Source organism: Alexandromys fortis, unplaced genomic scaffold (genome assembly GCF_014885135.2).
Source record: "Alexandromys fortis isolate MF-2015 unplaced genomic scaffold, M_Fortis_MF-2015_v1.1 scaffold_87, whole genome shotgun sequence".
In the NCBI taxonomy this organism is placed as follows: Eukaryota; Metazoa; Chordata; class Mammalia; order Rodentia; family Cricetidae; genus Alexandromys; species Alexandromys fortis.
The window spans coordinates 5,465,940-5,490,913 of NW_026067971.1; the positions used below are offsets into that span (position 1 = coordinate 5,465,940).

Genomic DNA, 24,974 nt, shown 5'->3' on the forward strand with positions numbered 1-24,974 from the left:
GTAGGAGAGAGAGGTTTCTTATCAGAGCAGAAATGACTCAGAGACAGCTGGGTCACCAAAGGCCACCCAAGCCCAGACACTTACAAAGCTGGGAACTTGGAATACCCTGCACAGCTTGCAGACAGCTCAGTGGGCTGCAGAGGGTCCTTTCCAGGGGCTGCAGTGGCTCTACACCTCTTCCAGGCAGCTGGGCTTGTCAGAGAGCAACTCAACCATCTTCACCGCTTGCTTTGGGAAGGAGGAGCCTGGTGAATCTGGTCAGTTTCAGGGCTTTCAGGAAGCTGTCTTGGGTGTTTACCTTCTGGTTTAAGGGGCTTTCCCCTTTCCCGTAGGCTGGAGTATTTCAATCTAGGAGCAAAGTGTTACACAACAAGGGGATGGTCCATGAGGTCGCCATGGTATCAGAGGAAGGACCACTGACAGTGGAGCAGACATTCTGAGAAATGTCAGTCAATTGTGTCATTTTACAAAGTGAAGTTTGCACAGATTAAACACCTACATGGCCATCAGGCTATGCAGTCTTAGGGAACCGCAGGTGGTTGTTGACAGCCTGTTACTCTACTAAATCAGGTTGTATTTAGAAGGCAGAGAAGTGTGTGTGTGTTGTGTCTGCATGTGTGTTGTATGTGCATGTGTGTGTGTGGGTCATTGCAGTGACAAGTAGCTAAGAGCTGTTTGAAGAACAGATTTGTTTTGGCTCAGGGTTACAGATATGCCTGCCCTGATCACATGGGGCCATTGCTGTGGGCTTGAGATGACACAGAGCGTCATGGGACAGCAGGTAAGGGCACAGCTGCCTACCTCACAGGTGCTGGAGGGAGGACAGAGGCACAGTAAGGAAGCCAGCTATTTCCACAAGTGCATGTCCCCCAGTGACCTACTTCCTCCAACAATGTCCTGTCTGTTCAACTTTCCAAAAGCCTCCCGGGAGAATGCCACCAGCTGCGGACCAAGTCCTGGGTGCGTGAGCCTGCTCAGAACACTTCATACTTGAGCCGCGACAAGAACTAACAGATTTCCTGAGGGTTTCGACAGAGATGGTGAAAGAAAAAGCCGAGGTGACTTCAGAGCATTCTGTCCAAGCAGCACCAAGGGCAGCCTTACCAAACTGGGGGAGAGGAGCTCTGAGGAGGAGCCAGCTCCAACGGGAAACCAAAATGAAGCTCTGTTCACTCAAGTCTGTGCGAGCAGAAAAACCGAGAAACAGCACAGGTTGGAGCTTAGGAGAGAGGGCTCAGTACTGCAGATACAAATAGTCACTGGCCTGGGGAGGAATTGCTAACCCCGTGAACTCAGGCATTGAGTGAATGTGGCACCTGGGAGTGGGGAGAAGCCAGTGTTCTAAAGTAAGTGACAGTATTCAGTATTTCTGAGAGGCTCACTGCGTTTGACGAGGTTAACATCATCGGCTACCTTGACAAGATGTGTTAGCAGAAACCCTGAGTCCGGGCTGGAGGTGTACCTCAATTGCTGGAGTGTTTCCCTCACATTCCAGAAGCCCTGGCTTTCACCCACAAGACCACAGACCCCCGCACGGTGGTGTTTAGCTTGGGAGGTATAGGCAGGACAAATATTAGAGCTCTGAGTTCAAGGATGGCCTGGGACGTAGGAGAACCTGTTTCAAAATAAACAAACACCAAGAATCAATGGAGTTTTAGAGGAAAAAACAAGAGGAATTGATAACAGAAAGGACAGAGAGTTCTCTTGAGGTATTTCTACGCAAATGTAAGAGAGAACCGGGTAGAGGAGGCAATCAAGAGACGTATCATGCCTTAAACTGAAGGGTGAATACACCTGCTCTTACTGAACGCCCCTCCTGTCTCTGTCACATCCGACTCAAGGGATGACTCCGGTGGTGTTACCTCTCTCCACTAAAGTGTTGCCGCCACCACTTTCTAGCCAGGCCAGGAGCAGGTAGAAAACAGAGCTTGTACCGATTTGCAGGTGGCTGAATTTTCTGTGTTTGTTCCCTTGTTTGTTGTTTTCCCCTTAATTCACTGAAACGGTGGGTTTACTCTGGGGCTACCAATCAGGAGATGCCTGCTCTGCCAGCCAGGCCTGCAGAAGTCAGCCAATCTCAGAACCCATTTGAGGAGGCACAGATGGACTTCTCGTTCTCTCGGGGTAAGACTTGTGCCTTAGTTTTCTGGTTTCCATTTCGACACACTCAACTTTAGCAGTCTGGCAACGCGTTACATCACAGGAAGTTACCCAACATGATCCACCCAGGTCCATTTCCTTTCTGACCGGTTCACAGCTACGCTGGGGTCCATCACAAATGTCCTCAGCTGTGGGGGCTGATCTAAACCCCCTGAATGCTGGGGCAGTGGGTGGCTTGGACAGTTAGTGGGGCCACTGGCAGTGGGACCAGATGCTATCTCTAATGAATGATCTGGCTTTTTGGAGGCTATTTTCTATGGAGAGATACCTTGCTCAGCCTGAGATCAAATCTCAAACGTGCCGCAAGGCAGGTTAACACTCCACCGATTAAGTTATTTCTCCAGAGGCCACGTGAAAATATTCTTGACACATAATTTTTCCATTCATCTACTAAAAGCAAAAAAAATCTTAGATGTGGAATTGTTTATTCAAAAATACTACATATGCTTTTCATGTTATGTTTAGTCCCAGCACTTGGGAAGACAGAGGCAGGCTGGATCTCTTTGAGTTCAAGGCCAGACTAGTCTACACAGTGAATTCCAAGACAGCCAGGGCTACATAGAGACACTGTCTCGAAACAAACAAAACAAAATGCCCACACTGAGGGGCCGGGGAGATGGTTCAGGGGTCACTTTTGCAGATGGCTGGAGTTGGAGTCCCAACACACATATCAGACAGCTCCCAATTGCCTATGACTCAGGCTCCAGGTGGATCCAGCACCTCTGGCCTCCACGCACCTGCTCTCACTGGTAAACCACACAGACTACACAACACACTTACTTAAAAACAAATCTCGAGGCTGGGCGTGGTGACTCAGGCTCCTATAACCCCAGCACTCCACAGGTGAGATTATGAGTTCTGCAGACACAGCGAGTTCAGGTCAGCCTGGACTACAGGGAGTTTGTCTCAAAAACAAAACAGACTCTCCAAATTGTGTTTCACTAGTTTGTGTGATTTAGTCTCACATTCAGTGTATGACAGTGTGTTCTCTCTGTGGTGTGTGTTATAGACTGTTATCTGAACATCATTTGTTTATTCTGTCAATCTTTTCTAGGGGGCTGGGGATTTCGAGACAGGAGCTTTGTGTAACCTATGCTGGCCTCAAATTTGGTATGCAGCCAAGAGTAATCTTGAATTTGCTCTTCTCCTGACTCAAGGGCTGAGATTACAGGCCTGAGTCCCCACGCCCACCTTTTAGTTTATACCAATAATAAAACCATTTTTAAAAAATCAAGAATCCACTTAAAACAAAGGGAAGATAGAAAAGCAAGTGGAGTATAGGGTTGTCTCCACAAAGGGCGGAACTTTCTAAGCGGATAGCAGTGGGGTGTTTTCTGGCAAGCTATCACATCACAGTCAATGGGATGAAAAGGCCTAACCCCCTAGATCAGCAAACCCAGGGCTGTAATTAGATCACCTGCCACACACTGGCTGCCCTCGCACTTCCTCCTTGGCAGGGTGTGGGGAATAGGAGAGGCTGCACATTGAAGGGTCCCGGAAGGAAAGAGAGAACAGAGGCTCCATCTTGAACCGCCCTTGCGCTGCTCAGCTGGAGGGAGTGGGTCCTCGCCACTGGGCGCATCCCTTCCCTGGGCTGTGCCCAGTGGCTCACCATCTAAAGAGCTACTGTCCTCGTTCTGAAGCTCAGAAAACCATCTCTGTAGTGCCTCTCTCTATAAGACCCCACCCTTCCTGGGTGCCTTGTGTGGCGCGGGCTCATTAAGACCATGAGATGTTAAATGGATCTTGATGGGATGTTTATGGGCACAACTTCCCCACAATTCCAGAATCACGTGGTTTCGGATGAAAGGAGATACTTAAGTACGGGGAGGGAATGATTTGTTTTCTTTGATTGAACCAAAATAATTAGCCCGCCTGACTCGGTGTCTTGGCCTCTGCCTCTCTATGGAGGAAAAATAGACCAAGAAAACTTCTACCGCACAGCAGCAAAGACACACGGGAAAGCGATAAAGTTGGTAAACTTTTAACAACGACTTCCGAAGTGCCTGTTTCATATGCACGAGTTTTTTGGTGAAAAGGAACCTGGTGAGGGAGGTCCAGAGACAGCTGAAAACAAAATCGGCGAGAAACTGCTTTAATACTAGAAGTAGCTTGGAGAAGCTGAGCAGCTGTTCGCTCAGACATTCAGTTGCAAGCTACCCAAATCCCAGGCAATTGCTTTCTCCTTCGAGTTTGAAGGCACTAGAAGACTTTTAATGCCCTCCGCCCCCAACTCTCCCAATCTCCAAATGATCGATTTTTAGTGGTCAGAATAACATCCTAAAATTGTAGGACCGACGAAGCTGCCCCGTCCAGCCCGTTTCTACAGAGAACAGACAGCTTGGCACCATGCCTTGCCCAGGTGCGCGTTGGGGTTAGATAAGAACTGCGCCTCGGGCGACGTTCGGCAGCCATTCTTCTCTTCCCGGTGCACCTGCTGAGCGGCTAGCAGCCAGTCCGGGATCCCGGCCACCTCCCCACCACCCGGCACCTGGGACCAGCCGGCCGGACCCCTAGGCGGGCGCGGCGGGGCGCGCGGGCATAGCGCAGGCAATCACATGGAGGCCCGGGCCCGCCCCATTGGCTGCGACCCGGCCAGTCGCGGCGCTCGCAGACTGCGGTTGGTCCCAGAGCTGCGGCGCCTGCACGGGCCCGGAGTCCATGTTACGCTTTGTCTAATTCCCCTCGTTACAGAGTCATGTGCTGCTGCTCCCGCCGCCGCCGCTGCCGCCGCCCGGGGTGCCCCGGCTCCTCCGCCGCGCTTCGAGGTGGCAGCCGCGGGCGGGGCCGCGGGCTCAGGGTCCAGGGCGCCGCGCGCCTCCGGGGCGCGTCCCGGTGCAGCCGCCGCCCGCCGCAGGTGATGCCGCCGCCTCCCGCCTCCGCCTAAGCTCCGGCGCGCGCGGCCAGGGCTGCCCGCGAAGGTGGGTGCGCGTCGGGCCACCCGGGCAGGGAGGGAGCAGGTGGAACGGCCCCGGGGCACGCAGGCGTCCTGCTTCTCCGCGCCCCGTGCCGCGGTGGAGCCCAGGCTGCCTCCGGGGTCGCGATCGGGGACCCAAGAGGGCTTCAGAACCCCGGGGCGGGCTGCGCGACCAGGCCCCCACCCAGCGCCGGGACATTGTTCCGCTTCGGGCCCTGCGCGGGCCGGCTGCCGGCTGCCGCGCTCCCGCCTCGGCCTCCGTGCGCGCGATCGTAGGGGCGGAGATTGCCCATCGCGGCGGCTCCGAGCCCTCCCGGAGGTGGTTGTCTGCTGTCTGGCCTGGTTGGCCGGGTGCCGGCAAGAGAAGCCCTTGAACTTCTCCAGAAACGCCTCCCCATCCGCCTCCGTCCCGCTCCGGGTGGGCCGCGCAGGGAGCCCGCGGGCTGGGGAGGGGGAGGCCCTGCGCCCCGCCCCCGGCGCCCGGAGGGAGGGCACTGGGGCCGCAGGTGCACCCTGCACGCCGCGGGCCATCTCCGGGTTGGGTACCGGTATAATCCGCTTCTAGCTTGTTTAGAAGCGTGGGCTCTTGGGAACCGGACTTCTGCTTGATTCTGGTTTAGGGGCTTGGACAAGAGGAAAAGTGGGTGCCTGCGCAGAGGACTGTCGCCTCCAGTTACTGGAGGGTCGATGGGCGCCCCCCTCTTCCTTTCCCCCTTCGTGTGGGGTATCCCCAACAGATAAGGAAATGAGATTTTTGTTGTTGTTGCTCTTTGATTTTTCTTTTTTCCTTTTTTAAGCCGTCTGCAGTGAAGGAGAGCTGCTTCGGGTCGAGGGGAGGAGAGGTAGGTCCCCTCTGGAGAGGGTTGGGGTGTAGTGTCTCAGCGGTTCCCACGCAACTAGGGTTTGTGTGTGGCTGAAAGTGGGGACGTAGGATTGCCGGAAGGAAAAGCAAGGGAAGAGATGGGCGCAGGAAGGAAGAAGGCAAAGAGACCAAGTACTGGTCATCCTAGCCGAACTGGAGCCCCACCTTGAGACTCTTGGGGCTCCTATTTGATTTGCGTTTCCTCCCAAGATTTTCTTCAACTTGACTTTGAAAAGCTTTTTTTTTTTTTTTTTTTTTTTTTTTTTTTTTTTTGTATTGGACAAGACAGCTGCGAAGATGTGGTTTTGGAAGAGCTGTAGAAGAGCTGACTCCTGGGAACTTTCCTTGGCAGTTGAAATAATAAAACCCCACCCTAGCAGCGTTTACTGAGCACCTAGTACACACGCAGTGCCTGAGTGTAGGACTCAGAGGCCCGAACAAGCAGGGAATTCCCGTCTGCAGTATGGGTGAGGGTTGTTTACTTAATAAATAGTCCGGGCCCATCCGTACGCCAAGGAAAACACGGTTCAGACCTTCCTCCCCAGAGCTGCTGGCACCTTAGGCTGTCATAGACTCGGAGGAGTCACCCTGCCTTGTAAGCACCTATGTTAGGTCTGCAGACACCATCTGTTTTTACAGCCCGTGAACACTGAGCGGGTATGTTATCTGTTAGGTCAGGGCCGGGACTGTGCAGACTTCAACTGAAGTTAAAATCCAGCATCTCGTCATGAAAGAGTTGAAGACTGAAATGAGGTGGATACGGGAGTGTTGACTTCTTGCCAATTGTTTAGGGAGCCCTCCATAAAAGGACGAAGTAGCCCACAGTGCTGGACACGATTCCAAAATGGAGAGTTCCCTCCCAGCTCTTCCCACTCAGAGATTCTATCTCAGATTCCTCTAGTTTTTATTGAAGGTGTGTAAACTTTGTTGACTGAAGCCTAACAGGCTAAGGGCAGAGTGAGCTGTCCTCAGATGACCCAGGGTCCTCTCCCTCTCCTCTCCTCTGAGCACAGGCTTCTGATGCAAGAGTGTTGAGCCATGGCTGCAGCTTTCTTTGCCTGCTTTTTCCATTGAAAAGCCTTGGTCAACAAGTGTCACCCCCCCCCCATTAAGTTATATAGTCTATGAAGTTTTCTGACGGTTCTTAAATTTTTTTAATTTTACAACAATCTGATGTGATTGACTTGTCCCAATAGTTAAATTGTTTTAGGAGCTCTCTGATTTGGAAATTGAACTTTCCCGGTATTGTGGGCAAGTTGTAGGTAAATTGGCTCAGACCGTAAGGCTAAAAGCCTTACGCATCTTTGTGTTTATGATCATCTTTGTTCTTTTTGTTTTGTTTTTGCCACGACAAGGGTCTCACACTGTAGTCCAGGTCGGCCTTTTCCTGGTGCTGGGATTACAGACACCGACACAGAAGGCCGCACATGTTCGTCCTTCAAGTGCTAATTTGAAAGACTTGGTGTTTGACCTGAGAAACACCGGTAGTATTGAGTACGGGTAGAAAGAGTGGCTCCTGGGAGAGCTGGAAGGAGGGGGGATCACTGTGAGCATGAGAGCAGATAAACATGCAGAAGTCCAATAGTTCAGGGTGACAATGTGTGTGTCAGGATGGGTAGAGACCAGAATGGGCAGTGTGACAGTAGACAGGGGTGTGGTTGTCGCAGAGAAAGGACTCGGGGTGTACTTCAGTGGGACTTTTGAGACGTAAATAGAAAACACTAACCTAGTTAGTGGGAAAGTTAGCTACCAGCGAGCCAGCAAATAAACCTGACGTTCTCCCCTGGACTGTTCAGCCTCATCGCAGGCTGTTGGCAATATGTGGAGAATGTGTGTTTCTCATAGCCCTGGGACAGGTGCTACTGGCTTCAGGTGGGTAGACGGGCATTTTAAAACAGCCTTGAGGGCCCTGGAGATCGGTCTGCAGGGAAGGCTGTTTTATCCCTGGAGGCTGGGGTGAAAGGAGCCTGACTTCCACGAGTTGTTTGATACATACCCTCCCCCTGAATAAATACTGTAAAACAACAGACAAGCCTGAATGCACAGGGCTGTGCTCCTAGACTAAAGAACGACGTTGTCCGTGACCTCGGCGGTGCCGAAGCATGGTGTTGGGAACCAAGTTCAGATCCCCAAAACCTTCACGAAAGCTGTGTTTTTAGCCTCAGTGCTGGAGAAGGGGAGACGGGAAGATCCCTGCGGCTTACAGGCCAGCCAAGCTAGACATGGGCCCCAGCTTCTATGAGAGACCCTATCTCGAAGCCCGAAGTGGGAAGAAATGGAGTATGCAGACCGCTGGCTTCTACACAAGTTCTTGTAGACACGTGCACACTTACACACACACACACACACACACACACACACACACACACACACACACACACACAGAGCTAGTGCCAAAGTTGACACTGCTTCTCTTCTGCAGTGAGTGCGAGTGTGGTGGTGGTAGCCGAAGTGAAGTTACAATTCTGAATAGAGGGAGGTGGTTTTGTTTTATTGTTGTTGTTTTTTTTTTTTTTTTTTGAGGCAGGCTTTCTCTGTGTACCCCTGACTGACTGTCCTGGAACTCACTCTTGTAGACCAGGCTGACCATCGAAGTCAGAGACCCACCTCCGCCTGTCTCTGCCTGCTGAGTGCTGGGGTTAAAGGCCTGCGCCACTAGGCCAGGCAAGGGAAGTAGTTTCTGATGTGCGAGGGATCATTCGTTAGGCAGTGGCTCTGCGGAGATCTGGAGCACCTAGGGTCTGTGCAAACCCTAATCAGGAGACAGAAAACTTTGAGGACGGTTGATGGCTTGCGGGCAGGTTAATGTTAGGTAAGTGGAGTGTTACAGAACTCAGGTTCTGAGGCCCAATCTGGCTCCTTTAGCAAATTCTTATATTCCATAAGAGCTAGTTTAAAAATCCCAAGGAACAGGGGCCTCCCCACGTGAAGGGTTCTGTTTGGTTATTCCAGAGGTTTCATTGACCGCCTTGCTCTTGATCTGTTCCTTTCACGGGACAGAATAATGTCTCCTTTGGACCAATTTGACAACTAAAGTAGCCCCCAAGTGATCCTACACTCTCGCCAGCTCCACCCTGAGGAGCCTGGACTCCAGTATGGTAATTGAGAGGGAGTGGCCCACAAGGAGCATAGGAAAGCTGCCCCAAAACCTACTATGCATAGGCTTCATTGTCACTTAAACTGTCTTGCTAGCTGCCTTTCTGATTTTGTTTTCTTTTTCTTTTCTTTTTTTTTTTTTTTTTTTAAAGCTGCAACTACCACAGACTGGTGTCATAGTCAAAATTCTCAGGGATTTGTTGCCGGGGCTGCTGGGTTTGTACGCATGGGCAACATTTTTTTTCCCTCCTCTTGAGAGGCTGAGTTGAACCTTCTGTTACCTTATCAAGCTTTTGGGATTTTGGTTCCATCTTGTAATCCTGTCAGGGAAAAAAGTGGACAGCTACGTTTTTTCTGAAACAGTGGTTGCCACACATGGGGTTGTAGCAGCAATTCTCAGATTCTGGTTGCTGCTGGTCTTCTCCGAGAGCCGAGTGTGCTGGGTATGGAGGGGTTCTAGAGGCTGGTTAACTGGTGTGCCACTCCTGGGAGTCTCTTGTCTACACTGCTCTGAGCTTTCTCAGTGGCGTTTGTACCTGTGGTGCCTGCCATTTTGCTGTTGTTGGAGCGACACAAGTGTCTGAAAAGCCAACTTCCTCTTCTAGGATTCTTTTCATTCTGTGTAGACGACATCTGGAGGAGAATTGCTGAAATTGGAAACTGGCCAGGCCAGAGCTGCTTTTGAACTTGCGAGGGAGGTAGGCAGTTCCCACTCAAGCTCCGTGTGGTTTTCTCCCGGCCGGTGTGTCCCGAACACTGGCTGACAAGAAGAGACCTGGGCTTTGGCCTCAAGCATCTGCCGCTGTGCTTTAAGGGGCGCTGGGATTTTGTGTGTCAGTTGGATTTCGTGAGAATGTTAGGCATTATTCCTAGGAGTGCATTAAAGAAAACAGGCCGGACATTAAGTTCTAGGAACTTAGTGCTAGGTTCTTCAGGTGTTTTAGCCTCTCCAGCAAGATTCATTGATTCATTGATTCCTGGAGACAGAATCACATATCTCAGACTGGTCCGGCTCAAATTCCAATTCCTTAGTTGCTGGAGGATGACCTTGAACTCCTGACCCTCCAGGTTGCCTCTTTCCCAGTGTTAGCCTTAGAGGCCTGTGCCACCATGCTAGGTGAATACAGTGCTGGGAATTGAACCCAGGGCATTGTGCTTGCTAGACAGACACTCTACCAACCGAACTCAACCCCCAGCCCCTAATTTGGATGGTAGCCATCGCATAGTATCGAAGGAGCAAGATTCTAAATATGATGAATTATATATGTAGCCCTTTCATTATGCATGTCCGGTGTACTCTGTCCCTTACCGTGGTCGTGTCTGTGCAAACCATACAGGTAACTGGTTCTCGGGTCTGTTCTGGATCACAGGTAACCTGTGTGTACCTCCTGGAGTTCAGGGATAATTTTTTTTTTTTTTACTCAGTCTTTATTTATTTAGAGTTCCGGAGTCCAGGTAGGCCAGACCCACACCAGAGCCCTCAGGACTCCAAAATGTCCCTCTTCTAGATGAGGACGTCAAGTGGAGTCAGTCGTGTCCAGTTTCCTCAGGGTCCATGGGGGTCTTCAGGAGGCAGGAAGAGGCTGTGTCTTTCCAGGTGTGGGCGAACTTGGCGGCTGCACCTGCTCAGCGCACTGTAGGAAGCGGCGCATGTGTCCCGCACAGTTGCCAACTGCCGCCTCATTCAAGCGAAGACACTCCTCAAAGGCTTCGAAGGGTTCAGCACAGGCCTGGCGGATCTGGCGGATGATGGGGTGGGAGGATGTGCTGCGAGCAATGCTCATCTTAAGGTGGTGACAGTCCCGATGCCAGGACTCTGGCTTGGCGGCCACACACTGGCCATACTGATCCAGCTCCTGGCTGCAGTATCGAGCTGTGACTTCCAGGGCTGCCTGCATCTCCAGGCGAGTTCAGGCCGATCATAGAGAAGAGATCCGCCTTTTCCGGTGTCAGGTTGATATGGCGGCGCCCAACCCATACCTCCCGGCCTCACTCTTCCGGTCGCCCAGAGTCCTGCCACTCATCCCACCTAGATGCAACCATCATGGCAGCGCTCTGCCTCGTCTTCCGGCTCCCAGGGATAATCTTATAAGAAGGGGCATTTGTTGAACATATGATATATGACAATGAAACCCTTTGATTTTGTCCTGCATTGCTGGGTTGTAGCTCAGTGGAAGAAAGCTTGGCTGGCATGTTTGAGACCTAGATTCAATTCCCTCGGTTGCCAAGAAAGGAAGGAAGGAAGGAAAGAATTAAAACTGGAGTGGATGTTGTGGATGAGACCATCCAGCCAGCCACGGGGATGTGGTTTGCTGAAGCTTGTACATGCAGTTGCAGGCGTCAGAATACAAAGGCTCAGAAGGAGGATTTCTCCTCTGCCTGGAGGTGTGTGTGTAAACAGTTGAGGTCCCTCGGGTCTTATTTATATAATTGAACCAAAAGGAGGCGTGCACGGTGGGATTTCTAGCCTTGCAGGTGACAAAGCGCTCTCTGGATTATGAAATCTCTAGCCAGAAGGGATTTGCTCCGGGGAAACCATACAAAGTTTGCTAGTGGTCAGAGCTCTTGTAGGCGCTTTTAGGCTGCAAATAAACGTTTTTGGGGAGACCAAGGAGCTATGATGGGATGGTGGGTTTTGGGGGGTTTTGATTTTGTTTTTTGGAATGCCAGGAAGAAATCTGAAGAAAATGGCACAACACTGTTGTGTTGTTGCAGGTGAAGAGGACAAGGAATGCCACTTTTAGGAACGGGATTTGAAGAAAACACAGTCGTTTTTTTTTTTTTTTTTTAATAAATTTTGGGACAGAGTCATATAGCACAAGCTGGGCTCAAACTCTGTTTTGGAGGATAACTTTGAACTCATCATGTCCTTGCCTCTGACTTCCAAGTGATGGAATTACTGGCTGCATCCTCAAGGCCAGCCCAGAAAATACAGTTCCAGATTTGTTCCCACAATGCTTTCCTCCTTGGGGGTCATGGCCACTCTGCCTCGGGAAGCACAAAGCTGTGATTCCGGTCTTGTTGGCGTAGAAGCCCACAGAACAGCTGTTTTCCTGACAAAAAATACTCAGCATTTACAGTGTGCAAAGACTTAGTTCAGGGGTGCTGTCAAACTCGAGACCAGTGCTGTAGGGACTTCAGTCCAGTGAGTCTGACTCGTGGTGTTTAATGGTTTGCCTGTTTGTCTCCAAGCTCTAGGAAGTCTTTGTCAGTGAGGGGAAGACAGGGCGCCTCTGTCTCATGTCTGCCCGGCTTGTTTTCCTTTTTCCGGTATCATGTACCTGAGAGATTTCAAGCTTTAAATTAAGACATGAATTCAGATCAAATGTTAAGAAATGTGATTTCAGTTCAGCTTAACCCAAGTCAGAGTCGGTGTGGAGAATATTGTTCTTTGAAATACATACCAGGATCTGGAGAGATGGCTCAGTTGGTAAAGGAACTTGCTATGTATGCCTGGTGACCAGAGTTTGACCCCCAAGCCCCCATGGTAGAAGAAGAAAACCAGCCACACAAAGTTGTTCTTTGAGCCTGGTGGTGGTGGTGCACACCTTTAATCCCAGCTCCCGGGAGGCAGAGGCAGGCAGATCTCTGTGAGTTCGAGGCCTGCCTGGTGTACAAAGTGAGTTCCAGAACAGCCAGGGCTGTTACATAGAGAAGCCCTGTCTCGAGAAAAACTAGAAAAAAAACAAAAACCCAGAGTTGTTCTTTGATCTCCATATCCATGCATCCCAACACTTAATGCATGCATGCGTGCACACACTAATAATAATGATGAAAAGTGTATTTTTTAATTTATTTTTATTTGTATGTGTTGGTGTTTTGCTATGGGAGTCTGGTCCCCTGGAACTGGTGTTACAGATAGTCGTGAGCTGTCATGTGGGTGCTGGGCATTGAATCTGGGTCCTCTGAAGGAATAGTCAATGCTCTTAACCACTGAGTCATCTCTCCAGCCCCAATGCAAAGTTGTTTTAAAAGAAATGGTGCTTAAGGAATGACATACAAGATTGACTTCTAGCCTGCACATACATGTGCAGACCCATGTATGCACGGGACACAAACATGCACACACATACAAAAGACCTGTCTGTCTTCTTGACCATGTTTGGTGAGTCAGAATCTCTGGAGGTGGAATTGATGGTGTTTGTTTTTATATTATTTTATAGAAGTCTTGCAGATGAAAACCTTCCTTGTCCCGAGGTAGACAAGGCTGAGAGCCACCGTCTTGTGTAGATGTCTCATGTAGGCATATACACGTGAGGACCAGGACCGCTCGCCTCCCCAGTTAGGCTCTTGGTGCCACCATACGATAGGAGTCCTGGATAAGATGGCACCTCGTGATCCCTTCTTGAGGTTTCCATGGTGAGACTGCAGTTTGTCCAACCTGGGGAAAGTGAGAGTAGCTCAGATGCAGCTAGCTTTTTGTTTTCAGTTTAACTGCTAATGTATTCAGTTCCAAGAGGACTTTTAGGTACTGTTTTATTTCTTGGGTTGTCTTTACTGCTTTTGTTGGGTTGTTAATACTATTTTTTCCTTTTGTAAAAGGAGTACAATGGGGATTGTTGGTGTTCTGTAGCTGTTTGACCCTCCCCCCTTTATTTATGTATTTAATTATTTTTGAGGCATCTCATTTATTTATTTTTGAGGCCTCTGAGTCACAACATAGCCAAGGATGGCCTTGAACCTGTGATCTTCCTGTTTCCTTTTTCCAAGTACTGGGATTGTAACTATACCCACCTTTATTCAGTGCTGGAGATCAAACTCGGGCAGACAACTGAGATGCATCTCTGCCGTCCTTTGCTCTTTGGGTCTGGGTCTTACTGGTCTTACTGTGTGCATTGGTACAGGCTGGCTCAAGCCCCAAGTCCTCCTGTCTCAAGCTCCCTTTGACCTTCGTTCAGATTTTAATCTGGCAATGTCACGATGATCTTCTGAAATCAGCTCCACTCCCTGGTGACTAAGCTTTCAAATTCATGAGCCTATGGGAGTATTCTTATTCTGTCAACCACAGTGAGGAAGAGTGCCCCAACCAGAAACTCACTGCTGGGTCTGTACATGGTCAAGAGAAGAAAGGATGGCGGGGACCCTTCTCTCCAGAGGCTGCTGGCTACTGAAAACCTCTTTTCCCCTCACTATATGGACAAGGTGGGGTATAAAGAAGCTGTCAACAGCTGTGGGATGTAGCTCAGTGGTGCAGGTCTTGGCCAGTATACATGAGGCCCTCAAGTCAGTGCCAGACATCAAAATTAACCCCATCAGTCAGCATTCCCTTCACTGACTGTTCACAGCGAAATTTGAAAGTTGGTGGACACCTCAGGCGTTGCCATGGAAGTGTAGAGCTCTTAGAGTTCTGTATATCAGCTTGGCAGTAAAGGACCTTCTGTCAGGCCTGGCTGACCTACCTGTGGAAGGAGACTGATGCCATGTTTGTTCTTCATGGCCTTGTGCATGCTATGGCACACATGATCCTCCCCCCACCAAATGTATTGGGAATCATTTATTCTCAGATGTAACTTTTTTCCCATTTAGTAGACCGGGAAGCAATTAGATAACTTAGTGAATGCCTGAAGGTGTGTTTTTGTTTGCTTGTTGTTGGTTTTGTTTAGTTTTTGTGATGGGAATGAAACCCAGGGCCTTGTGCACACTAGGCAAGGACTCTTCCACCAAGATACACTCCCAGTTCCCAGAATTCGTAATGATAACAACCTCATTTATTCAGCCTTGATTAATTGTCCAGATCTGTGCCCTGAAGTATATGTATGTTCTTGTTTAATTCTTCGACCAATCTTAAGTTAGCAGCAGGCTTACTCACGCAGCAGGTGAGGTTGTGAGGATGGCTAGGGCATGTGATTTGCACACCACCCTGTGCCAGGGAGGCGGAACCCCATAATACTTCTGTGGAAGGGAGGTTCAGAGTCGAGGCTGTGGCGGTCATGCTGTGTGTACAGTTCATTTGAGCAGCGTGGTTCCTGTGGGTCGTGTACCATTGTCATCATTTCACGGACAATTTTATGTGGGCGAATGCTTACCCTAGAAATCAGAGGGCCATGGTGTGTACGTGTGTGTGTGTGTGTGTGTGTGTGTGTGTGTGTGTGTGTGTGTGGTGTGCTTGCGGAGGCTGGCGGCCATTGCTAGTTGTCTTCCTCACCTGCCACCCTAGGTTTTGAGACGGGAGTTTACAGATGGGCTAGACTAGCTTGGGTAAACGTCAGGGGTCAGTCCGTCTCTGCACTCCCCCCTCTCTGTGCTGGGATAGCACATGGGTACTGTCACACCTGGCTTTTGTGTGAGCTGGGAATCCAACAGGTCTGCGTGTTTTCTCAGTAGGCTTCTTATCGCTTGAGCGTCTCCTGAGCCCCCAGAGAGTACTTTTAAGCCACCTAATTAATTGTAGGTGTTTTTTTCTAGTCGTTTTTATTCATGGTGGGATGCCACACTAGGACATAGTAAGCATACTCCTCGTAAGAAGACCTGACTTCACAATGCCCGCTATAAGGGATGGATTGTAGAACAGTGTGACTGCCAAGGGGGCATGTCTTTGTGGGATAAATGCTGTAACACACAGGTGTGTTAAAACACGATCTACCCAAGCAATATGTATCTCTCCATACAACTATGCCGTACGCAGTCTGCTTCATTTATACAGCTTATACTCTTTGTGGTTTGCATCTTACTGTGCTGTGGTCGTACAGTTTTGTTTGTTACTGTATGTATGGGCCCTGTGTGTCCGACACAGAACAGCTCCTGTGGCAGGCATGTTGCCTAATGCTGTTTCCCCACCTCCGTTATTTTTGTTGTTTTTATTTTTTCCTTCCTTTTAAAAATTATTTATTTTTCTGAGGCTGTCCTTGAACCCTATCCTCCTGTGTCTGACTTGTCAGTTGCACTCACAGACCTGTGTGAGCATGTCCAGCCTGTTTGCATTCATTGTGCTCAGATACAGCTATAGGGGAGTGAGTTCATACAGTCAAATTTCCTATCTGGACAGTTTCAGGTTTCAGACTTACATTTAGCCAGCCATGAGGTGCGATTGGAAAGTGGATGGTTATATATTTTGCAAATATATGTATCCTTTTTATGTACATAGGTACATAGACACAGGCACACACACATTTTTCTCTTTACTTTTTTTTTCTTTCCTACTTTCAGGACAGGGTTTCTCTGTGTAGCCCTGGCAGTCCTGGAACTAGCTCTGTAGACCAGGCTGGCCTCGAACTCACAGAGTTCTGCCTGCCTCTGCCTCCAGAGTGCTGGGATTAAAGGCGTGCGCCACCACGTGCCCGTGTGCGAGTGGAGGTCAAGGGACGTCCTTCTGGATTTCAGTTCTCTCCTTCCACTTTATTGAGGGCTCCAAAACCAAACTCTCGGCAGGCTTTTGCTGCAAGCTCTTTTACCCACTGAGCCATATCACTAGCCCTTTTAGCTTAATTCTTTTAAAATGGTTTTCTGTTACAAAGCAATTCTCTTTCTGCTTAGTTCTAAATTACTTTTTTTTTCTGGGTAGATTGTATGCCAAGTAGGAGCTTCATAATTGTGTTGTTAATTTTTGCATGAGGAAGAGACACGTGTGGGAGGGTAGAGCAGGAGGTGTCTCTGGGAAGTACCAAGGTACGCTGTGCCTAGGAGCATCTTCTGAGATGCGGTGGCAATTAGGGCCTCATCTCTGTGGAAGGTGATTTGGAGCGAGGTGGGGGGCGAGAGCGCTGGGAGGAGGTGGCCTCGCTCAAGAGGGTCCGTCGGTGGCTCTGTGCCCTGTCAGGATGTGAGCCAGATTTCTGAGTTTTCACTGGAAGCCAAAAATCTGGATTCTTTTGTAAAATCTGATTTTAAAAGGTTAGCTAATTCAACATTTCAAATAAGAACTTCCTGTAGACGAAACAAAAATAGTGATGTGGGATGGAGAGTCTGGGCGGAGAAGCCCTTAGTAGTAGATAGCCTGTGGCCAGATGCACTGGAGGCCTGGGATTGGAATAGGAGAACAGTAAGCTTGAGTTTCCTAAGGTCCTGGCTAGCCTGGACCTCCCTGTGGTGACCAGGATGGCCTTGAAGTTGGAGCAATCATCCAGAATGCGGAAGTACAGGCTTCCCTTGCACAGCCGGCTCACTTTTAAAAATCCAGTCAAAACTTGGTATCATCCCTTTGTTTTACCAAGATACCACAGGAGTTGGAGCCGGAGAGCATGCATACCTGCATACATGTGTGTGTGTGTGTGTGTGTACGTGCACACGTATGCACACACACCGTCGCAGACAGTTGAACAAAGCTTGAATGTGTCAGTTCCAATCCTTACGTTTGGGTGTGTGTCCTTTTGCAGGGACTGGCCTGAAGGCATAGCAGGTGCTGGGGGAAATCTCTAGACACTAGTTCTGAACTTGAAGGAGAGAATATCCCAGCCTTCCTGCTGACTGGGTACCTCTGTGCGAGACAGACTCATCCTCAGATCTGTGTTGTGGCTAGCCTGGTGCTCCTGTTTTCACCTTTGTATCTGCTCTGGGAACCCTGATGTGGTTGAATTACGCTCATCTGTATATATACTCTGGAAGAAAAGAGGGCAGAGTGTTTTGGGAGATCTCTCAACTAGCCAAGCTCAGAAACCTAGTGCAAGGATTTCTCAGGGCACGCCCCCCCTCCCCCCCAACTCTCAGTCATCCCCAGTGGCTAATGTACTGTTTCCTGGAAAGGGAGCCTTGTATCAGCTGGCTATATTCCTAAACCTTAGCAGTGATACTGCAGTTTGAAGTTGATCTGTCCTTTCCAAGTGGAGTAACTTTTAATTATTCTTTCTTTCTTTCTTTCTTTCTTTCTTTCTTTCTTTCTTTCTNCTCTCTCTCTCTCTCTCTCTTTCTTTCTTTCTTTCTTCTCTCCTCTCTCTTTCTCATTCTCATGTAGTACTAACTAGCCCCCTTTTTAAAACCTGTTGTGAACGAGTTTTAGTTTACGTGTATAAGTACTTTGCATGCATATATGTCTGCATACTACATGCATGCCTGATGCCCTCCGAGAGCAAAGGAGGGCATCGGATCTCTTGTTGTGAGCTGCCGAAGGGGTGCTGGGACTCGAACCTTGGTCCACTGGAAGAACAGCGAGCCCTGAGCCATCTCTCTGGTCCTAACTTTGGATCCTTCTGCCTCTATCTCCCAAGGACGGTGGTGACAGGTGTGTGTTACCACATCCTGTTTCTGTGGTGCTGGGATGGATCTTGTGCATTTTCTAGGTAGGCGCTCCAGTCAATTTGAACCAGCCATTTAAATTTTCAGTGTTCCGACGGCTTTGAAAATGCTTCAGCGCATGGCATAGGTCGTGCAGGGAGGATTTGGGGCGGGTATTTTTCTTCCCTCTCATTATGAAACCAGTTTGTGGTTTCGGGAGAATGGGAGCATTCTTCACTCATAGGGAGTGAAGCTTGTAAAGGGGACATGACGGAGTAAAAGGCTGAACAAGAACCCCCTTGAAGCTCCTGGCAAGGTGAAACCGTGAAAACCGAAACAAGAACCCACGCCCAGTGCCTAATCTGGAAGTGCCCAGAGGAAAGGCTGGGGCAGGCCTGGTGCCCGCTGGGGCCTAGGGCACTTTGTAGATAGATTCGCTCATACTCTGCTCAACCCTCCCCGGTTTGTAGCCGAAGAAACCAAGGCCAGGCTGGCTCTTCAGCCTGGCTGCTCCGCCCAGTCACCCCAAACAGCCAAGTAATTCAAAGTCACATAGTTAAGTGTCCGAGCTGTGATTTGAACCCACGCAGGCTGACTTCAGGCTCCTGGCTTGCTTTATTGTTATTGTGTTGTCGTTCATGTCATATTATTTATTTGTTTGTTTGTTTGTTTATTGATTTTTTTTAGGCAGGCTCTCACTCTACTTAGGCTGCTGTCTAGTCCAGCAGTCCTTGAACCCACAGTGATTCTGCTGCCTTGGCTTCCCTGGGAGTCGTGGGGCTGCAGGTGTGGGTTGCCAGTGCTTTGCTTTCGAATTTGCACAGCACATTTTTCTGACTTTACGTACCACCTCAGTCTGGACATCAGCATCAGAGTCTGGTGAAAAAGAAGAGACTCCTGTGCCTCTCCTCCGGCCTCTTCCCCAGACCAACCAGCAAATGAAATAGAGCTAGAACAGGAACCCTGCCCCAGACAGAGGGCTGATCATATAAGGTTGTATTGAGAGCCTGGTTGCTGTGACAACCCTCATCCCTGGCAAGGAATTATTTTCAAGAACACAAAACCTGCCTTGTTTTACCTGTCTTTCACAAGAGTGCATTTGGTGAGCTTCCAAGGGTGTTTTAAAATCGCCCTGTACAGTTGGTATGAGCTGTGGCAAAGACCTGGGCTTTGGAGCCTAAGGAACGGGGATTCTGAGCTTGCTTTCTCTTCTTGCGTGACCTTGGCTATCTCCAAACTTGAGTTTCCTCCTCTGTGAGTGGGGGTGCGAACTCATCACTACAGTATGGCTGGCTCAGCCAGGGTTAGGGGCTTCTGTATGCAGCAGTATTTTATCAACAACCAAAGCCACGCGTGTTGGACGATGAGCTGCCCAGCGCAGCCTTTGTGAGCCTTGGAATTCATTTCCCCGTAGCGAGTGGGGCGGTGGGAGGCTTGATGGGCGGGTAACATGCTGAACTGAGCGTGTTTCTTTCAGTCCCTCTTTACCTGTGTGACTGTGGGCCGGAGTGTAGGCGTTGACTCCGTTTCTGGCCTCCTCTTTCTTGGTTTCTCTCCCCCTCCTTCTCTGGGCTGGCCTCCAGTTTCCCCACAAAGGGCTGTTTGTTTTAGGGTGAAGCAGGCGATTCTCCGGGCAGCAGCCCTGGCTGCAGGCAGTTACTGTAGATCAGAGAGAAAAGCCAGGCTGGAGTGGGAGGGGAATTGATGGGGCTTGTTCCTTAAAACTTGGGACATTGATGTGTTTTATTCTTTCCTCCTTGAAGGAAAGCAAGGAATGGCTTCTCAATGGCAGTGTTATTAAGTGCTCTTCAGAGCCGAACAAAGCGGAGGGAGGAGAAAGGGCTGACAGAGGTCCCTGTGTGTGACTTTGGAAGCCCTCCTCCTCCTTCTTCCCTTCCTCCTCTTCCTTTATTTTTCTGTCTCCTTCCCTTCCTTTTACGTCGAGAGCCCATAAGCTTGTTGAAGGTCACTTTGTGTGCAGTGCACTCCAGCCAGAAAGGAAGTCATGGAAACACTCATGACAGCCGTCATTGCTGTGATGCACTTTGTGCAGACTTACCATGTTCTCTCCCCTCAGTCCCGAAGGTCAGTGCTATTGCTGTCCCACGTCCGGTGAAGAGCACTGGCTGCTCTTCCAGAGGACTCAGGTTCAATTCCCAGCACCCACATGACCTCTCTCAACTGTCTGTAACTCCAGTTCTAGGGAATCTGATACCCTCACACAGACAGAAGAGACACCAGTTCACATAAAATAAAAATAAATCTTAAGAAAAATAAATTGATTTAAAAAAAATGTAGTTGTATTGATATGTGTACTCTTGCATGTAAATGCCAGTCAATTGCTGTCAGGGTGTGGGGTTAGAAGACAACTTTGGGGAGCCAGCCCTCTCCTACTGTGGGCTCTGGGGATTGAACTCAGGTCTTCAAGTTTGTGTGGAAAACATTTTTACCTGCCGAGTCATCTTTTAGCTTTTTGAGACAGAGTCTCCTGTAACTCAGGCTGGCCTTGAAGTCCTGATGTCTACTTTTGCTGGGATTCAGGTATACACCACGCCCCTCCACACTCTTGAGAAGGGGTCTGATTTACTCTGGTGTTATTATTGGCTGTAGGAGAGAGGAAGTGGTGTGTTGGCTGGAGCAGTTAGTGGGTTGTTCCTGTGGGCCCCCTGGGGATTATCTAAATGCACAGATTCCACAGGACCCCTGCTGCCAGTCTGAGACTGTAGATCTGGGGAAGGCCTGGGAAATGTGTGTGTGTGTGTGTGTGTGTACACACGTGCTCATGTGGCCGCACACATTTGGGGGCCAACAGTGTCTTTGCGAGGCATTTTTCTCCATTGGTCTCCACCTTATCTTTTGAGATTGGGATTCTAACTGGATTGGTCGCTCTTGAATAGACTAGACTAGACTGGTTATGCCATCGAGTTCCGGGGATCCAGCTGCTGTGTCTGCCAACCCCCTACTCCCACCCCCATATTACAGATGTGCGTCTGTGCCTCGATTTTTTTTCCCCCGTGTGGATGCTGGAGAACTCGGCTTTAGTCCTCACACTTGGAAAAGAGTCTCTTTAGTGACCGAGCCACCTCCCAGGCCCGTGCTGTGCTTTTTATCCCCTGTAAACGTAAATACGTAGTAATTTCAGAGCGCTGTCATTGGACAGGGTTTTCACGTCTGTTTTCCCACTCCAGTCGGGAATCTAGCATGGCTCTGCTTTTCAGATCATCGTGTTAAATTTCTCCCCTTTTTAGTTTATCAGAAGGAAATGGAAGATGGGAGATTTACTGTTGATCGTCCGGCTTCCTTGACTATCACATAGTATGCCTTCTGGAGTCCTGCCTGCATTCCAGTCCCTAGCTGTCACTGGCTGATCGTGGACCATGACAAACTGACATGACTTTCTTTAGAGTGAAGATGCGAGTGTGTGATTAGTGGTGAGGATACTTTATAAATCGTGTTCCTGGTTCAAAGTTAGCTGCCGCTGTGGTTGTCAGGAACTGCCCCTAAAGGTGTTCCTTCCTGGATTTCTTGGGGAGGTCTGTCCTTTTGAAAAGAGCCGAGAAAACCACCTTGGAGAGTGCGTGCGGAGAGTGACGAACACACTGGGAAGTTTTGATCCATTGCAGTGCCCCTTCTTTCAGGGCTTTTTGTTTTCTAGAAGTATGCTTTGCTTACATAAGCAAGCCTGCTGGGATATAGTGGAGCCCATATCCAGGGGCAGAGGGAGGGGGCTTTCCTTACCCATTCTTACTTACCAGTTCATTATCAGTGTCTTAGAAGCTCCAAGATGCTCACTTACACGTTTCCTGTGACCCACTGAACACAGGCCATTAAGAGACCTTTCCCTTCTCTTCCTTCCTTTCCTTTCTCTTGTCAGGGTATCATTATGTAGCCCTGGTTGACCAGAAACTGGCTATGAGACCAGGCTGGCCTCAGACTCACAGATGTCGGCCTCAGTTTCCTATGTGCTGGTTCTGTGTCTCTTTTGAACTTTGTAGCAACTGCTAACATTGCTGCAAGATTGTAGCTCAGTGTGGCCTTGAACTTCTTAAGCAGCCAAGGATGAGTACTGAGGCCAGTTTATACTCCCCAGGGGACCAGAGCCAGAGCCTTGTGAATCACAGGCAGATACATCACAAACTGAAAAACAGTTCCAGCCCCCTCAACTGCTGAGTTTTGAAATATAAGTTTGCTGGGAAGGTAAACAGTCCTATCAAGGGAGAAGCTATTTTTTAGCATTAAAAGAAATCAGAAATGATAATTTATGCTTGAAAAAACAAGATTAGTCCAAGTTTTTGCTCTCCCTTCCCTGTCTCTGCTGCCCTTCATCTGTCTCGACGTGCATCTGCAAACCAATTCTCATGACCTCCAGTCCCAGCCACGTTTGTACTGAGCCAGGCACACACACCGTCTGATCTTCATTCAGTCTATGAGCCCTTCTTTTTGTAGGGCTTTGCTAAGCAACTCTTTCGCTAAAGGGATGTCATTTGTCACAGAACTTTCCTTGGGATAGATGGTTTGTAGGGTTGTATTCGATGGTGATCAGCCTTGGTTCCTGCAGTTTAAAACATTTCACTTCATTCTCTGTGTCTTGGCATTTTGGGGCTAGAAACAGTTACTTCGCATGGACACCTTCAGCCCCTCTTTTGCAGATGAAAGGAGACAACACCGCGTCAGATTATTCCCTGTAGTCTCTGTTAGTTTAACAACCCTCCCACCCTGGCTTGCCCTCGTTTGCCCTTTCTACACCTCTCAAATTAATGTTATGTGCTAATTTGATCATACCAATGTCAACAGTTTCTAAGTTACTTAGAGATCAAATGCTATTTCTGGATCTTTTCTTCCTCTGTCTAGTAAATGTATCCCCTGCCTCTGCCCAGGCTGCCCCATTGCTCTGTTGTCCAGTTGATCAAGTATCCTGACTTCTCAGGACACTGTATCAACTCGTAACAAGATCTGAGCATGCGTGGTTTATAGTTCGCCTGGCTTCCTGCAGTTACTGGTCCAGCTGCCTAGAGCCTAGCATCCTGACAGTTCTGTCAGGTGGAGAAATCAGCTGTCTTCTGGTTTTGCCTTGCTGTAGATATCTTATCTTTACTTTCTTTTCATTGTTTTTGATTCTGTAACTTTGATCCGACTGGGGATTTTTGCTCTTTGGAAGCTTTCTTCGCAGCATCCTGTAGTTCCATTGTTGCCATAGAAAAGAAAATTGGGGGCTTTCATGCTACTCTGGACCTGCCCATCTGGGGTGTCCTGTTGATAATTTGTTAAATTGCAGATAGCTGGTCAAATGTTTATCTCAACACTCTGGAGATAGGCAGGCAGAGGCAGGAGGATGTCTGTGAGTTGGACTGAGTCGAACAATAGCCTGGTCTACATAGTGTGTTCCAGGCAGCTGGAGTCACAGTGAGACATTGTTTCAAGAAGACAGAAACAAAACAAAATGAGGCCAGCCAGGGTGTGTAGTTCTGGGACATGCTAGCAGTGTGACTTGGGACAAACTTAATATTTTTGTCTGTTTCCTGACATCTTATCAAGATAATTCTGCAGGGCTGTTGGAGGCTGTGAATGATGTAATACGTTGTGACGTGATTGCCATTTTAAAGCCAGAGTTAGTGTTTGAAACATTGACCATCCGGCTGGGTGGAGTGGCACACATCATTCATCTTGGCACTTGGAAGGTAGAGGCAGGCAGAGCTCTGTAAGTCTGAGGCCAGCCTGCTGTACATAGTGATTTCCAGAACAGCTCAGAGCTACACAGAGAAAACCTGTCTCAAAAAGCCAAAAACAAACAAATAAACAAACAAATCAAACGTTGACCATCAGCTTTCAAAAGTTTATAATATAGTTTCTGGGCTTGCCTGGGCACTTTTATTTTCATTTCATGCTGTTCCATTGAAAGTAAACGGGATGAAAACCAATCTGTTTAACTCTGTTCCCTGGGCTTTCCACAATCCGTGTTTCTTCCTGTAGACTTTGCTACAGGCAGTAGGTGATGAAGATTGGTTGTTGTCAAGATAGTGTTGTGTGTGCCTTATTCCCTGTCAGCTTCTGCATTCGCTACTCCTACCTCTTATGTGTGGTTGGCTATGTTAGCTCCTTGTACACACATAAACCCAGTCTTTATTATTATATTTCCTGGGGTATCTGTTTCTGTGCATGCCTCCAGCCCTCGGAACTTGTGACCTTCCTGTCTCTGCTTTCCGAGCTGAGATCGTAGGCACACACAGTTTTATAAAAAAAGTCATTTTAAGAGACTTGGTGCCTTAGCAATGATCATGATACCTGTTAGGCTTGTTAGGACAAATTATTTTTAAGTTGGTTGGGTTTCAAGTAAATTGCTTTAGAGGTAAGAACGCACCGAGGAAATGAAAACAGTTCTTCTCAGAAGGAAGCTGAGCTACCCAGCGTTGAAGGAGGATGCTCAGCGCACGCGGTCAGCAGCCAGCAGACAAGCCAGTGTTCCCTGTGATGTTTCTGGGAACATTTTGTTTGAGGGTATTTGGATTTAGTGAAACTTTTGCGACATCTTTTTTGTTATTGCTGAGATCTTTTTCGTTTTTGGAATAGGGCCTTATACAGCCAACAATGGCCTCAGACTTGATGTGTGGGAGAGAATTCTCTTGAACTTCTGGTCTTCCTGTCTCTGTCTCCAGGCACTAGGACTATAGGTGTGGGCCACCACGTGCTGTCTAACTTTTGTCCTCTTTTATCCTCCTGTATTACCCTCAGAATCAGAGACACTGACCTACTAACTAAAGAGTGAGAAAGGACACGCGCTACAGTGTGTTACAG

General features: G+C 48.9%; 2 protein-coding genes across 3 annotated transcripts in view; one reads left to right on the plus strand and one right to left on the minus strand.

Annotated features, from left to right (window-relative positions):
- The first annotated feature begins 3,986 nt into the window (after positions 1-3,986).
- The window catches only part of Lrrc8d (leucine rich repeat containing 8 VRAC subunit D), a 104,986-nt gene continuing 83,998 nt past the window's right edge, over positions 3,987-24,974 (plus strand). Inside the window, exons 1-2 of one of the 2 annotated variants that reach the window (XM_050155752.1) lie at positions 3,987-5,081; positions 5,875-5,919. The gene's annotated coding sequence lies outside the window, so the exon portion shown is untranslated. The remainder of the gene's footprint in view (positions 5,082-5,874; positions 5,920-24,974) is intronic. The other variant, XM_050155751.1, reaches the window with a different exon arrangement.
- Positions 10,486-11,095, minus strand: LOC126509683 (coiled-coil-helix-coiled-coil-helix domain-containing protein 5-like). Its single transcript, XM_050155754.1, has one exon. The coding sequence runs from the start codon at positions 10,931-10,933 to the stop codon at positions 10,601-10,603; it is 333 nt and encodes a 110-aa protein (XP_050011711.1). The 5' UTR covers positions 10,934-11,095; the 3' UTR covers positions 10,486-10,600.